Source organism: Petromyzon marinus, chromosome 59 (assembly GCF_048934315.1).
Source record: "Petromyzon marinus isolate PM22_M1 ecotype Great Lakes invasive population chromosome 59, UKy_Petmar_22M1.pri1.0, whole genome shotgun sequence".
NCBI lineage: Eukaryota > Metazoa > Chordata > Hyperoartia > Petromyzontiformes > Petromyzontidae > Petromyzon > Petromyzon marinus.
The window spans coordinates 1,655,998-1,673,626 of NC_133725.1; the positions used below are offsets into that span (position 1 = coordinate 1,655,998).

General features: G+C 50.3%; 1 protein-coding gene across 1 annotated transcript in view; it reads left to right on the top strand.

Moving 5' to 3' along the window:
• Positions 1-17,157, top strand: part of LOC116955302 (contactin-4-like) — a 60,868-nt gene extending 43,711 nt beyond the window's left edge. Inside the window, exon 18 of the mRNA XM_076052938.1 lies at positions 5,807-17,157. Within this exon, the coding sequence (XP_075909053.1) occupies positions 5,807-5,931 (125 nt within the window). The 3' untranslated portion in view covers positions 5,932-17,157. The remainder of the gene's footprint in view (positions 1-5,806) is intronic.
• Positions 17,158-17,629: the final 472 nt, after the last annotated feature.

Genomic DNA, 17,629 nt, shown 5'->3' on the forward strand with positions numbered 1-17,629 from the left:
GAGTCAGAGCCATTCTCTGTACACCTTGGGGTGCGACAGGGATGTCCTCTGGCTCCCACATTATTTGACATCTATTTTGACCACGTAGTTCGTGAAGCCTTCAATAGCTGTACCGGGGGAATCTCCATATGGTACAGATATAATGGGAGGCTGATCGATGCCCGGGTGCGGTCAAGGGATGGCTCCCTATTGCTCAACCACGTTATGTATGCTGATGATTTGGTAATAGCTGCTCAGTCAGAGGAGGAGTTGGAGACGCTGCTGCTGAGACTGGAGCGTGCCACTAAGAGGTGGGGCCTTACCATCAGCCTCACCAAAACTAAGCACCTGCCTGGGTATTTTGTACCATCGGACACTCCACCCCCACAACTCCAAATCGGTGATGGGGCAGTTGTGGAGAGAGTGGAGAGTTTCCCATACCTGGGCAGTGTGCTTATGACTGGCTCCAGTTTAACAGCAGAGGTCTCACTCCGAATTAGTCGAGCGGCAATATCTTTTCATCGGTTGCGTAACGCTGTGTGGAAGCTACCTGGTCTGTCGCTCCGCACTAAGCTTCAGGTCTTCTCGGCCACGGTCATTCCCTCCCTTCTCTACGCTTGCGAAACGTGGACCCCCCTAATGGAACATCTTTGCCGGTTAGAAACATTTAGGCTGGGCTGCCTACGATCCATCCTGGGTTTAACCAGACTGGATTGTGTGAGGAGCTCACAAATCCTTGAAAGATCTGGGCAAGGTCCCATCGGTGAGCTCCTCCGGCGGGCAAGGCTGCGATGGCTGGGTCATGTAGCCCGCATGCCCAGCCACCGCATGCCGAAACAGCTTTTGTTCGGCCGGATCGAGGGGGCTAAGCGGGCGCGGCATGGGCTAGAGAAGAGATGGAGTGATGTGGTACAGGAGGACGTGGAGCTGAGTGGACTTGCCGATGACTGGTACCAGCGGTGTCAAGATCGGCCTCTGTGGAGGAGGCTCGTGAAGGACGCTACTGGGCAGTTGGAGGCAGTCGCCCTCCAACAACAACGGAGGGCGGAGGAGCGACGCTCAGAACAACGAGCGGAGCGCCGGGTGGCTAAAGCACAGCAGGTTGGCACAGTAGGGGGCACAGGTGGTGCAGCAGCCAGTCATCTCAGTCAGTCGACCCGTGGCACCTGGGTCTGCCCCGTGACCTCCTGCCAGCGGGCGTTCGACACTTCACGTGGCCTCAGGGTGCACATAGCTTGGCACAAGCGTCGTGGTGACGTCACCGCCACTTAGTGGCGAATGGCGGTTGTTGTTGTTGTGTGCGTGTGCTTGAGTGTGTGTGTGTACGTGTGTGTGTGTGTGTGTGTCCGGCAAAACAACCCCCTACCTCCTCGCGGTGCCGGACGGGCAACTCTGTCGTGGACAGCGCTGTGGGGGGAGATCCAATTTTGATTGGCTCCTCCCCTCATGGCATATGTGTCCACCACAGGGGCTAAACGGGGGCTCTGGACGGGTGCGAGGGGCTGGTAACCCCTCCACCTTCAATTAATTACCACGAAACTACGAATGAAATATGTAACAACTAAGCTTGTGCCGGAGGCCCCGGGGGGCCAGGCGTCTATGACGTCTCCTGGCCAAACCCCAATTGGCGGAGCCAGGAGATTGAATACCTACCCTCGGGGCTACTCCAGAAACAACGAAAAGCCACTACGGTTGGCCACGTGGAATGTTCGAACGCTCACTGCAGAGGAGAGGCTGCCACTCCTCTGTCGGGAGCTGGACCGGTACCGCCTGGATCTATGCGGCATTCAGGAGGTCCGGTGGACCGGCTCTGGCTCCTGCCACCATGAGGGGTGGACAGTCCTCTACTCGGGGCAGCAGACTGCCAAACAACAGGGTGTGGGTCTTCTTTTGAACAAAAGAATGAAGGGGGCGTGGGAGCGTGGCGGTGAGGTGTGGGAAGCTGTAAGCCCCAGGCTACTTTGGGCTCGCCTTCCCATCAACCGGAGGCGAGGAATGGTGGTCGTGGTTACTTATGCCCCCACCGAAGATGAACATCCGTGGAGGGATGCAGGCAAAGCCGATGAGTCAGATGCCTTCTATGACCTCCTGTCACAGGTGCTGGCTAAAGTGGCCCCTCGGGATAGAGTCATCATGTTGGGTGACTTCAATGCCCGAGTTGGTCATGATACTGGCACCTGGTCTGGAGTGATTGGAGGGCATGGGCCAGATCAGCTCAATAACAACGGTAGGAGGCTGCTAGATTTTTGTGCAGCCCATGGGCTTGTAATTACCAACACGCTGTTCCGGCATCGGCGCATCCACACAACATCATGGATGCATGCCGGGTCCAAGCAAGAACATCTGCTGGACTACATAGTGACGGACCAGCGAATGCGAGCCCATGTCCTTGACACCAGGACCTACCGTGGAGCTGATCTGCCCTCTGACCATCGACTAGTCATCTGTAAGATGCGCCTGCCATTCTTCCACTCCGGTGGTGGGTGTACACCCAGGACCCCATTCCAACCTAAAGTGGCCTGGTCTCAGTTATCTGATGAAAGTTGCAAGCGAGAATTTCATCATCGCTTGCGGCTGGGATTGGCATCGTCCCCGACTCCTCCTGATGTCGAGGGTAAATGGGCGAGGTTTAGGACTGTGACTCATGCAGCTGCAATGGCTGCTTTGGGTACGCGGTCCAGACCTCCCCAGACACCCTGGATGACAGAGGAGTTGTTCACGATGGTTGAGAAAAAGCGACAGGCCCACTGTCATCGGCTACAGAATCCCACGTCAGAGAATGAGGAGGCTTACCGCAGCCTTCGCTCGGAGGTTCGGAGAGCCGTGAGGCGCTGCAAGGATGGGTGGTGGTCGCGGGTTGCTGAGGAGATGGAGTCTGCCTCAGTGACCCGTGATCACAAATCTCTATTTAACTCCATCAAAAAAGTAACCTGCAGCGCCACACCTATTACCATCATTAGGGGAAAAAACGGTGATCCAATTTCTGACCCCCAGGAACAGGTTCGCAGATTTGCTGAGCATTTCTGTGAGGTCCTGGGGGAGGGAAAATCCCTCAGCCAGGAAAACATCGCGGCACAAAGTGAGGATGACCCTGCTGAGGCTGCGGTGCCTCAAATATTGGATGAAGTCACCCCCTGTGAGTGGCTGGCTGAGGTGCCATCTGCTGAGGAAGTATTGAAGGCGATCCGGAGTCTGAGACCAGGAAAGGCAGCGGGCAGAGATGATCTCCCAAGCGAAATGCTGAGGGAGGGTGGCGTTTGTGCACAGACTGCCCTATATGACATCATAACAACAGTCTGGACCACTGGACGGGTTCCGCAGGATTGGAAGGATGCCCTGGTGGTCCCCCTTTTTAAGAAGGGGGACCGCACAGACTGTAACAACTACAGGGGCATCTCACTCCTCAGTGTGCCGGGAAAGGTCCTGGCAAGGATTATTCAGCATCGCCTTGCCAGGCACGCTGAGGAGAGGCTTGCGGAGCCCCAATGCGGTTTCAGGAAAGGGCGGTCCTGCACAGATGCCATATTTTCTGTCCGTCTGCTACAGCAGAGGTGTAGGGAATTCCAACAAGACCTACATCTCTGCTTTATTGACCTGGTCAAGGCCTATGATACCATCAGTAGGCCTGGGCTCTGGGTCGTTCTTCGTGCTTTTGGAGTACCTGACCCTCTGCTCACGATCATTAAGGACCTTCATGATGGTGAGCGGGCCCGGGTAAAACTACGTGGCCGGGAGTCAGAGCCATTCCCTGTACACCTTGGGGTGCGACAGGGATGTCCTTTGGCTCCCACATTATTTAACATCTATTTTGACCACGTAGTTCGTGAAGCCTTCAATAGCTGTACCGGGGGAATCTCCATATGGTACAGATATAATGGGAGGCTAATCGATGCCCGGGTGCGGTCAAGGGATGGCTCCCTATTGCTCAACCACGTTATGTATGCTGATGACTTGGTAATAGCTGCTCAGTCAGAGGAGGAGTTGGAGACGCTGCTGCTGAGACTGGAGCATGCCACTAAGAGGTGGGGCCTTACCATCAGCCCCACCAAAACTAAGCACCTGCCTGGGTATTTTGTACCATCGGACACTCCACCACCACAACTCCCAATCGGTGATGGGGCAGTTGTGGAGAGAGTGGAGAGTTTCCCATACCTGGGCAGTGTGCTTATGACTGGCTCCAGTTTAACAGCAGAGGTCTCACTCCGAATCAGTCGAGCGGCAATATCTTTTCATCGGTTGCGTAACGCTGTGTGGAAGCTACCTGGTCTGTCGCTCCGCACTAAGCTTCAGGTCTTCTCGGCCACGGTCATTCCCTCCCTTCTCTATGCTTGCGAAACGTGGACCCCCCGAATGGAACATCTTCGCCGGTTAGAAACATTTAGGCTGGCCTGCCTACGATCCATCCTGGGTTTAACCAGACTGGATTGTGTGAGGAGCTCACAAATCCTTGAAAGATCTGGGCAGGGTCCCATCGGTGAGCTCCTCCGGCAGGCAAGGCTGCGATGGCTGGGTCATGTAGCCCGCATGCCCAGCCACCGCATGCCGAAACAGCTTTTGTTTGGCCGGATTGAGGGGGCTAAGCGGGCGCGGCACGGGCTAGAGAAGAGATGGAGTGATGTGGTACAGGAGGACGTGGAGCTGAGTGGACTTGCCGATGACTGGTACCAGCGGTGTCAAGATCGGCCTCTGTGGAGGAGGCTCGTGAAGGATGCTACTGGGCAGTTGGAGGCAGTCGCCCTCCAACAACAACGGAGGGCGGAGGAGCGACGCTCACAACAGCGAGCGGAGCGCCGGGTGGCTAAAGCACAGCAGGTTGGCACAGTAGGGGGCACAGGTGGTGCATCAGCCAGTCATCTCAGTCAGTCGACCCGTGGCACCTGGGTCTGCCCCGTGACCTCCTGCCAGCGGGCGTTCGACACTTCACGTGGCCTCAGGGTGCACATAGCCTGGCACAAGCGTCGTGGTGACGTCACCGCCACTTAGTGGCGAATGGCGGTTGTTGTTGTTGTTGTTGTGTGTGTGCGCGTGCGTGTGTGCGTGTGCTTGAGTGTGTGCGTGTGTGCGTGTGCTTGAGTGTGTGTGTGTGCGCGTGTGTGTGTGCATACGTTTGTGCGTGTGCGCGCGTGCGTGTGTGTGTGCATCCGTGTGTGTGCGTGTGCTTTAGTGTGCGTGTGTGCGTGTGTGCGTGTGTGTGCGCGTGCGTGTGTGTGCGCGTGCGTGTGTGTGTGCTTGAGTGTGTGTGTGTGCATCCGTGTGTGTGTGCATCCGTGTGTGTGTGCACGTGTGTGTGTGCGTGTACTTGAGTGTGCGCGTGTGTGTGCGCGTGAGTGTGCGCGTGTGTGTGTGTGCTTGAGTGTGTGTGTGCGTGTGCTTAAGTGTGTGTGTGCGCGCGTGTGTGTGTGTGCATGTGTGTGTGTGCGTGTGTGGCCGTGAGAAGGGGTAGTGTAGTGGCCAGCGCGTGAGTGGGCGAGTAAGTGGGTGGGTGGGTAGATGAGTGAGTGGGTAGATGAGTGAGTGGGTAGATGAGTGAGTGGGTGGGTGGGTGAGTGGGTAGATGAGTGAGTGGGTAGATGAGTGAGTGGGTGAGTGTGTTGTGACCTACAGTGCGATGGTGGTGGTGCTAGTGGACGAGACGGTGATTGTCCGGCAGCCCGAGTCTTCAACACGCACGGACGGAGAAACCAACGAATTAATGTCGCGGTGAACGAATCGACGAATCATCCCACCGGCGAACCTCCACCGTCAGACCACGGACGTTCCGATTGGCCCCTCGGTATTCACGACCGCGTTTGTATCTCCCCCCCCGCCCCTCCCCCGCCCCCTCCAGGGATGAAGCTGGGAGGATCGTTCAGCTCGGCGGGGGGCAAGGCAATGATGACGACGAGTCCGTGGGGCCTCACGCTCATCGACGTCGCGCTCGCCTCTCTCTTAGCGCGAGCGTCGTTCTCCTAGGGAGGGCAAGGCGGGCAGGCGGGCGGGGACCCACCACGGAGGCCGGGTTCGTGACGGGATGCACACGGTGTGTTGTCGGAAGCTCCGAGGAGCAGGAGGAGGAGGGTTTGGAATGGAATCAACGTCCCGCCCGACCCGAAATCGGAGCAACGGCCGCGGGTCACCGGGGCCGAATGCGTCAAGAATCGCGTCATCTGTTGTCAACCCCCTGATCTTGCCAAGCCCAGCGTGAGAGTTGTAGTCGTAAAGAGGCATCATAACAGCCAAGCCCTGCCTACGGGCTGTAGTCTTAAAGAGGCATCATAACAGCCAAGCCCAGCCTGAGAGTTGTAGTCTTAAAGAGGCATCATAACAGCCAAGCCCAGCCTGAGGGCTGTAGTCTTAAAGTGGCATCATAACAGCCAAGTCCTGCCTGGGAGCTGTAGTCTTAAAGAGGCATCATAACAGCCAAGCCCAGCTTGAGAGTTGTAGTCTTAACGAGGCATCATAACAGCCAAGCCCAGCTTGAGAGTTGTAGTCTTAAAGAGGCATCATAACAGCCAAGCCCAGCTTGATAGCTGTAGTCTTAAAGAGGCATCATAACAGCCAAGTCCTGCCTGAGAACTGTAGTCTTAAAGAGGCATCATAACAGCCAAGCCCAGCTTGAGAGTTGTAGTCTTAAAGTGGCATCATAACAGCCAAGCCCAGCTTGATAGCTGTAATCTTGAAGTGGCATCATAACAGCCAAGCCCTGCCTGAGAACTGTAGTCTTAAAGAGGCATCATAACAGCCAAGCCCAGCTTGAGAGTTGTAGTCTTAAAGTGGCATCATAACAGCCAAGCCCAGCTTGAGAGTTGTAGTCTTAAAGAGGCATCATAACAGCCAAGCCCAGCTTGAGAGTTGTAGTCTTAAAGTGGCATCATAACAGCCAAGCCCAGCTTGAGAGTTGTAGTCTTAAAGAGGCATCATAACAGCCAAGCCCAGCTTGAGAGTTGTAGTCTTAAATAGGCATAATAACCGCCAAGCCCGGCTTGAGATTTGTAGTCTTAAAGAGGCATCATAACAGCCAAGCCCAGCCTGAGAGTTGTAGTCTTAAAGTGACATCATAACAGCCAAGCCCGGCCTGAGAACTGTAGTCTTAAAGAGGCATCATAACAGCCAAGCCCAGCTTGAGAGTTGTAATCTTAAAGTGCCATCATAACAGCCAAGCCCGGCTTGAGAGTTGTAGTCTTAAAGAGGCATCATAACAGCCAAGCCCAGCTTGAGAGCTGTAGTCTTAACGAGGCATCATAACAGCCAAGCCCAGCTTGAGAGTTGTAGTCTTAAAGTGGCATCATAACAGCCAAGCCCAGCTTGAGAGTTGTAGTCTTAAAGAGGCATCATAACAGCCAAGCCCAGCTTGAGAGTTGTAGTCTTAAATAGGCATAATAACCGCCAAGCCCGGCTTGAGATTTGTAGTCTTAAAGAGGCATCATAACAGCCAAGCCCAGCCTGAGAGTTGTAGTCTTAAAGTGACATCATAACAGCCAAGCCCGGCCTGAGAACTGTAGTCTTAAAGAGGCATCATAACAGCCAAGCCCAGCTTGAGAGTTGTAATCTTAAAGTGCCATCATAACAGCCAAGCCCGGCTTGAGAGTTGTAGTCTTAAAGAGGCATCATAACAGCCAAGCCCAGCTTGAGAGCTGTAGTCTTAACGAGGCATCATAACAGCCAAGCCCAGCTTGAGAGTTGTAGTCGTAAAGTGGCATCATAACAGCCAAGCTCTGCCTGAGGGTTGTAGTCTTAAAGTGACATCATAACAGCCAAGCCCGGCCTGAGAACTGTAGTCTTAAAGAGGCATCATAACAGCCAAGCCCAGCTTGAGAGTTGTAATCTTAAAGTGCCATCATAACAGCCAAGCCCGGCTTGAGAGTTGTAGTCTTAAAGAGGCATCATAACAGCCAAGCCCAGCTTGAGAGCTGTAGTCTTAACGAGGCATCATAACAGCCAAGCCCGGCTTGAGAGTTGTAGTCTTAAAGTGGCATCATAACAGCCAAGCTCTGCCTGAGGGTTGTAGTCTTAAAGTGACATCATAACAGCCAAGCCCAGCGTGGGAGCTGTAGTCTTAAAGTGGCATCATAACAGCCAAGCCCAGCCTGAGGGCTGTAGTCTTAAAGAGGCATCATAACAGCCAAGCCCAGCTTGAGAGCTGTAGTCTTAAAGAGGCATCATAACAGCCAAGCCCAGCTTGAGAGTTGTAGTCTTAAAGTGGCATCATAACAGCCAAGCCCAACCTGAGAACTATAGTCTTAAAGTGGCATCATAACAGCCAAGCCCAGCCTGAGAACTGTAGTCTTAAAGAGGCATCATAACAGCCAAGCCGGGCTTGAGAGTTGTAGTCTTAAAGAGGCATCATAACAGCCAAGCGCAGCTTGAGAGTTGTATTCTTATAGTGGCATCATAACAGCCAAGCCCAGCTTGAGAGTTGTAGTCTTAAAGAGGTTTCATAACAGCCAAGCCCGGCTTGAGAGTTGTAGTCTTAAAGAGGCATCATAACAGCCAAGCCCAGCTTGAGAGTTGTAGTCTGAGGCATCATAACAGCCAAGCCCTGCCTGAGAGTTGTAGTCTTTAAGAGGCATCATAACAGCCAAGCCCAGCTTGAGAGTTGTAGTCTTAAAGTGGCATCATAACAGCCAAGCCCAGCTTGAGAGTTGTAGTCTTAAAGAGGTTTCATAACAGCCAAGCACAGCTTGAGAGCTGTAGTCTTAAAGTGGCATCATAACAGCCAAGCCCAGCTTGAGAGCTGTAGTCTTAAAGTGGCATCATAACAGACAAGCCCAGCTTGAGAGCTGTAGTATTAAAGTGGCATCATAACAGCCAAGCCCTGCCTGAGGGCTGTAGTCTTAAAGTGGAATCATAACAGCCAAGCCCAGCCTGAGGGCTGTAGTCTTAAAGAGGCATCATAACAGCCAAGCCCAGCTTGAGAGCTGTAGTCTTAAAGAGGCATCATAACAGCCAAGCCCACCCTGAGGGCTGTAGTCTGAAAGAGGCATCATAACAGCCAAGCCCAGCTTGAGAGTTGTAGTCTTAAAGTGGCATCATAACAGCCAAGCCCAGCTTGATAGCTGTAGTATTAAAGAGGCATAATAACAGCCAAGCCCAGCTTGAGAGTTGTAGTCTTAAACAGGCATCATAACAGCCAAGCCCAGCTTGAGAGTTGTAGTCTGAGGCATCATAACAGCCAAGCCCTGCCTGAGAGTTGTAGTCTTTAAGAGGCATCATAACAGCCAAGCCCGGCCTGAGAACTGTAGTATTAAAGAGGCATCATAACAGCCAAGCCCAGCTTGAGAGTTGTAGTCTTAAAGTGGCATCATAGCAGCCAAGCCCAGCTTGAGAGCTGTAGTCTTAAAGTTGCATCATAACAGCCAAGCCCAGCTTGAGAGTTGTATTCTTAAAGTGGCATCATTAGAGCCAAGCCCAGCTTGAGAGTTGTAGTCTTAAAGAGGCATCATAACAGCCAAGCCCGGCCTGAGAACTGTAGTATTAAAGAGGCATCATAACAGCCAAGCCCAGCTTGAGAGTTGTAGTCTTAAAGTGGCATCATAGCAGCCAAGCCCAGCTTGAGAGCTGTAGTCTTAAAGTTGCATCATAACAGCCAAGCCCTGCCTGAGGGCTGTAGTCTTAAAGTGGAATCATAACAGCCAAGCCCAGCCTGAGGGCTGTAGTCTTAAAGAGGCATCATAACAGCCAAGCCCAGCTTGATAGCTGTAATCTTGAAGTGGCATCATAACAGCCAAGCCCTGCCTGAGAACTGTAGTCTTAAAGAGGCATCATAACAGCCAAGCCCAGCTTGAGAGTTGTAGTCTTAAAGTGGCATCATAACAGCCAAGCCCAGCTTGAGAGTTGTAGTCTTAAAGAGGCATCATAACAGCCAAGTCCAGCTTGAGAGCTGTAGTCTTAAAGAGGCATCATAACAGCCAAGCCGAGCTTGAGAGTTGAAGTTTTAAAGTGGCATCATAACAGCCAAGCCCAGCCTGAGAACTGTAGTCTTAAAGTGGCATCATAACAACCAAGCCCAGCCTGAGAACTGTAGTCTTAAAGAGGCATCATAACAGCCAAGCCCAGCCTGAGAACTGTAGTCTTAAAGAGGCATCATAACAGCCAAGCCCAGCTTGAGAGTTGTAGTCTTAAAGAGGCATCATAACAACCAAGCCCAGCCTGAGAACTGTAGTCTTAAAGAGGCATCATAACAGCCAAGCCCAGCTTGAGGGCTGTAGTCTTAAAGTGGCATCATAACAGCCAAGACCAGCTTGAGAGCTGTAGTATTAAAGGGGCATCATAACAGCCAAGCCCAACCTGAGAGTTGTAGTCTTAAAGTGGCATCATAACAGCAAAGCCCGACTTGAGAGTTGTAGTCTTAAAGTGGCATCATAACAACCAAGCCCAGCTTGAGAGCTGTAGTCTTAAAGTGGCATAATAACAGCCAAGCGCAGCTTGAGAGTTGTAGTCTTAAAGTGGCATCATAACAGCCAAACCCGACTTGAGAGTTGTAGTCTTAAAGAGGCATCATAACAGCAAAGCCCTGTCTGAGGGCTGTAGTCTTAAAGAGGCATCATAACAGCCAAGTCCAGCTTGAGAGTTGTAGTCTTAAAGAGGCATCATAACAGCAAAGCCCTGCCTACAGGCTGTAATCTTAAAGAGGCATCATAACAGCCAAGCCCAGGCTGAGAACTGTAGTCTTAAAGTGGCATCATAACAGCCAAGCCCTGTCTGAGGGCTGTAGTCTTAAAGTGGCATCATAACAGCCAAGCCCAGCCTGAGACCTGTAGTCTTAAAGTGGCATCATAACAGCCAAGCCCTGTCTGAGGGCTGTAGTCTTAAAGAGGCATCATAACAGCCAAGCCCGGCTTGAGAGTTGTAGTCTTAAATTGACTGTCCATAGACTCAACACTACCCATAGACTCAACACTACCCATAGATTCAACACTGCCCATAGACTCAACACTGCCCATAGACTCAACACTACCCATAGACTCAACACTACCCATAGACTCAACACTACCCATAGACTCAACACTGCCCGTAGACTCAACACTGCCCATAGACTCAACACTGCCCATAGACTCAACACTGCCCACAGACTGAACACTTCCCATAGACTCAACAATACCCATAGACTCAACACTACCCATAGACTCAACACTGCCCATAGACTAACACTGCCCATAGACTCAACACTGCCCATAGACTCAACTGCCCGTAGACTCAACACTGCCCATAGACTCAACACTGCCCATAGACTCAACACTACCCATAGACTCAACACTACCCATAGACTCAACACTGCCCATAGACTAACACTGCCCATAGACTCAACACTACCCATAGACTCAACACTGCCCGTAGACTCAACACTGCCCATAGACTCAACACTGCCCATAGACTCAACACTGCCCATAGTCTCAACACTGCCCATAGACTCAACACTACCCATAGATTCAACACTACCCATAGTCTCAACACTACCCATAAACTCAACACTGCCCATAGACTCAACACTACCCATAGACTCACCACTGCCCATAGACTCAACACTGCCCATAGACGCAACACTACCCATAGACTCAACACTACCCATAGACTTAACACTACCCATAGACTCAACAACACTGCCCGTAGACTCAACACTGCCCATAGACTCAACACTGCCCGTAAACTCAACACTGCCCATAGACTCAAGACTACCCATAGACTCAACACTGCCCATAGACTAACACTGCCCATAGACTCAACACTGCCCATAGACTCAACACTGCCCGTAAACTCAACACTGCCCATAGACTCAAGACTACCCATAGACTCAACACTGCCCATAGACTAACACTGCCCATAGACTCAACACTACCCATAGACTCAACACTACCCATAGACTCAACACTGCCCATAGACTCAACACTGCCCATAGACTCAACACTACCCATAGACTCAACACTACCCATAGTCCCAACACTACCCATAAACTCAACACTGCCCATAGACTCAACACTACCCATAGACTCAACACTGCCCATAGACTCAACACTGCCCATAGACTCAACACTGCCCATAGACTCAACACTGTCCACAGACTCAACACTACCCATAGACTCAACACTACCCATAGACTCAACACTACCCATAGACTCAACACTGCCCATAGACTAACACTGCCCATAGACTCAACACTGCCCATAGACTCAACTGCCCGTAGTCCCAACACTACCCATAAACTCAACACTGCCCATAGACTCAACACTACCCATAGACTCAACACTGCCCATAGACTCAACACTGTCCATAGACTCAACACTGCCCATAGACTCAACACTGCCCACAGACTCAACACTACCCATAGACTCAACACTACCCATAGACTCAACACTACCCATAGACTCAACACTGCCCATAGACTAACACTGCCCATAGACTCAACACTGCCCATAGACTCAACTGCCCGTAGACTCAACACTGCCCATAGACTCAACACTACCCATAAACTCAACACTGCCCATAGACTCAACATTACCCATAGACTCAACACTACCCATAGACTCAACACTGCCCACAGACTCAACACTGCCCATAGACTCAACACTGCCCATAGACTCAACACTCCACCTCCGATTAGTATGGTTGGCCACATGCGGTGCGAAAGAAGTTCAACATACGTACATGCTCTCCAAAACACATTAATGACTGAAATATCTGACAGGTACACACTGTTAAAATTGCTCGATGTGACTTCGAAAAGATGAATTTGTGAAAAAACAAAGTGACGTGGTTTTTTAAAATATAAATTTAAATCGCTTTGGCGCACACGTGACAGACACACGTGCCTGTCACGTGTGCCTGTGGGTCTGTGTCTGTGTGCGTGTTTTTGAGTTAGCGGTTAGCGCTACCACCGCACTACGAAAACCCGGCGACCCGAGTTCGATTCCCGCTCACGGCCAACGCCCAGTGACGATTATCTGAACTCGTCCTGCGCCTCCTCCCCTAGGTCGACTCAGCCTCAAATGAGTAGCTGGTGCGTGGTGTAAACATCGCCACTAGGGAGACAAAGGCGGTCGGGCGTGGTGCTGGCCACCCACCCCCTCGTGTGCCGCGCTATGCCGGCCTTGATAGGTGCCGCTCGCTAACAGCACTTGCCCCTACAGCGTTCGCGGGCTACACGGGGGATCTTTGTCTGCGTGCGTGTCTTTGAGTTCCCTTGCGATGGTTCAAAGATGGTGGAGGGGTGGAAAAAATGGAAACATTTTCTTGCACAATGTCCGTTTTTTGACAGCCTAAATGTGTGCATTTGATGTGTGCGGCTTTCTTTTAAAAAAAAAACTGTACATTTAAAAAAAATAATCTCTTCTGGGGGGGATTTTTAGATTGGAACACGGGTTTTTTTGTGCGTGTGCGTGCGTGTGTGTGCGTATGGGGTTTTGTATGCTGCGGAGGGAGGGACAAGCAACAATAATTTGCCAGTTTCAAAAAGGGGAGTCGCAGAAATAAAACGTGGCGTCAAAACTAAAGCCCTCTTTTTTATTTTCCCCCCCCTCGTTTGCATTTCACGGAGTTCCTGTGAAGAGTTTACGTGGAGCGGTCTTGCCAATAACATCGGGCAGCAGTTTTCGAACGAGGCTCACTTTGCTGATGAGACCCAGCAGGTTGAAACCTGGTGCAGGGTTTCCTTGCGAAATGAAATGTCATTCCTGTCAACCCACAGCTGCCAACCCACGCGCTTTTAGGCCCCGTATTCTTGTCCAGGGTCATTGAGTTTTCACGTTGATACGGCGTACAGCCGTTTCAATAGGGGCAAAAGTTTTTGTGTATTTGTGTTTCTCCCTTGTGGTGATGGGACTTTGTAGGATGAACGCTGAGATTTATAAAGGGGCACGGGGTGACCAATAAGGTTCTGAATTGGTCTGTAATAAGGTAGGGCACTGATAAGGGTTTGACAGGCACGTGAGTGTGTGTATCCACATATCAAGCAAGCATCAGGATGCAAGATCACAGACAGTAGTAGCATGATAGGTATCATCATTGCCACCAATTATCAAAATTAATACGTAAAAAAACAATGTGTTTAGTGACCTAATTTTTGATCTATTTGTGTTTCTCCCTTGTGGTGGTGGGACTTTGTAGGATGAACGCTGAGATTTATAAAGGGGCACGGGGTGACCAATAAGGTTCTGAATTGGCCTGTGATAAGGTAGGGCACTGATAAGGGGTTGACAGGTTTGTGATGATAGTCTCTAGGTGCGGCCGTGCCAAGATACAAATCACAAATACGAGTGGGGCCCCGTTTGAAAACTATTGCTGCACTACTCCCCCCTCGGCTGATAATGTAGTTGATGACTACGCCACTGCAACAACAACAATAACAACAACAAACTGGGGGACAGTGTCATATGTGGAGATGGGCGCTCTGTGTGTGTGTGTCCTTAAAAGGAACAAACTTAACATCTCTGAAAAAATATCTTTATAGCTCATCGGATTCCTCCAGGATCAATACAGATCCTGATGAAATAGGCTACGTTGCAGGCAATGGCACCTTCTTAATAGCTCATGAACAAGGGCTCTTGCCCAAAACGTCGCCATTGACAGGTTGCTGCCTTGGCTTTACGCGGGAGTAGTAGATGCGTTCCAAACAGACAAAACATAGCACACGAAGAGAAACCGCACGGGGTGACAGCTGCCTGTCGAGTAGCGTACACACAGTACACACACACAGTACACATACACACAGTACACATAGTACACACATACAGTACACACAGTACACACACACAGTACACATACACAGTACACACACAGTACACACAGTACACACACACAGTACACAGTACACACAGTACACACACACACAGTACACATACACAGTACACACAGTACACACACACAGTACACACAGTACACACAGTACACATACACAGTACACACACAGTACACATACACACAGTACACATAGTACACACATACACAGTACACACAGTACATACACACAGTACACACACAGTACACACACAGTACACACACACAGTACACAGTACACACAGTACACACACACACAGTACACACACACAGTACACACAGTACACACACACAGTACACACAGTACACACAGTACACATACACACACAGTACACATACACACACAGTACACATACACAGTACACACAGTACACACAGTACACATAAACAGTACACACAGTACACACAGTACACAGTACACACAGTACACACACAGTACACACACAGTACACATACACAGTACACACAGTACACACACACAGTACACATAAACAGTACACACAGTACACACACACACAGTACACACACAGTACACACACACAGTACACACAGTACACATACACAGTACACACAGTACACATACACAGTACACACACAGTACACACACACAGTGCACACAGTACACATACACAGTACACACAGTACACACACAGTACACACACAGTACACACAGTACACACACACAGTACACACAGTACACACACACAGTACACACAGTACACACAGTACACATACACAGTACACACACAGTACACACACACACAGTACACATACACAGTACACACAGTACACACACACAGTACACACACAGTACACACACAGTACACATACACAGTACACACAGTACACACACACACAGTACACATACACAGTACACACAGTACACACAGTACACACACACAGTACACACACACAGTACACACAGTACACACACACAGTAGACATACACAGTACACACAGTACACACACACAGTACACACACAGTACACATACACAGTACACACAGTACACACACAGTACACACACAGTACACATACACAGTACACACAGTACACATACACAGTACACACACAGTACACACACACAGAACATACACAGTACACACAGTACACACACAGTACACATTCACAGTACACACAGTACACACACACAGTACACACACAGTACACACACACAGTACACACACACAGTACACACACAGTACACACACACAGTACACACACAGTACACACAGTACACACACAGTACACACAGTACACACACAGTACACACACAGTACACACAGTACACACACAGTACACACACAGTACACACAGTACACACACCCAGTACACACAGTACACACAATCAGTACACACAGTACACACAGTACACATACACAGTACACACAGTACACACACACAGTACACACAGTACACACACACAGTACACACACAGTACACACAGTACACACACCCAGTACACACAGTACACACAATCAGTACACACAGTACACACAGTACACATACACAGTACACACAGTACACATACACAGTACACACAGTACACACACACAGTACACACAGTACACACACAGTACACACACAGTACACACAGTACACACAGTACACATACACAGTACACACACACTACACACACAGTACACACACACAGTACACACACAGTACACACAGTACACACACAGTACACACATTAATTATCGTCGTGTGTAACAGCACGTGACAATCTCGCACAGCAAACCCGCGTAAAGCGAGGTAAACCCCTGCATATATATTTGTGTTTTTATTCCTATTAAGGTGTGAGGACAACGGACGCGAATGGGTTCATGAAACACATTGGTCCCCGGGTTATCGATATTAATTGGTTCCGCGAAAACCAGAGTTCGTTGAAATGGTCGCTAATCGAATATAGGAAATGTCGTCAAAGGCCTCAATTTGTTCCGAGACGATGGGCAGCTGATCTTCGCCCTCAAAAAGCACAGTTTGTAATATTTAAACACTGCAATTTTACAAATAAACGTGATAATAAACACGTTGAAGCGTTAATATGAATAGAAACATGGATAAGTAATGAATAAACTGAGCATTAAAAGGTGCATAAAATAACAAATCTTGCATTAGGGCTAAGAAGATGGATGGCTTAAGGGGGTCGCTGATTGGCTGAGGTCTGCCGAGTCCCACTGAGGGAGCGCTCTGATTGGCCGAAATTGGCGGGTCCACGTGATATCGTAAAGATGATTGTTAATCGAACATTTGTCGTTAATAGAAACGATGGGAGGTGGATCGTGAGTCCCAATATCGTTAATCGATGGGGAAAATGACGATAAACCCCTCACGACTCGTCAATGTCTTACGAAGCGCTATTTGTCTTTCTTCAAACGGGCTGTACCTGCGATTATAAATGGTCTTTGTTAACACGACGAGGCGGTAATATTGGCGTCTGTGTCTATAATTGTTGTAATTAACATGCTGGGTGTGTAAGTACGAGAGAAGAGGGACCATTGTTACTCTGATTTCAGCTTTCAATAATCCCTGACTCGGGCTTGGCAATGGGTGAATGAGTTGGGGGTGGGTGTCTGGGTGAATGAGTTGGGGGTGGGGTGGCTGGGTGAATGAGTTGATGGTGGGTGTCTGGGTGAATGAGTTGGGGGGGGTGTCTGGGTGAATGAGTTGGGGGTGGGTGTCTGGGTGAATGAGTTGATGGTGGGTGTCTGGGTGAATGAGTTGGGGGGGGTGTCTGGGTGAATGAGTTGGGGGTGGGTGTCTGGGTGAATGAGTTGGGGGGGGTGTCTGGGTGAATGAGTTGGGGGAGGGTGTCTGGGTGAATGAGTTGGGGGTGGGTGTCTGGGTGAATGAGTTGGGGGTGGGTCTCTGGGTGAATGAGTTGGGGGTGAGTGTCTGGG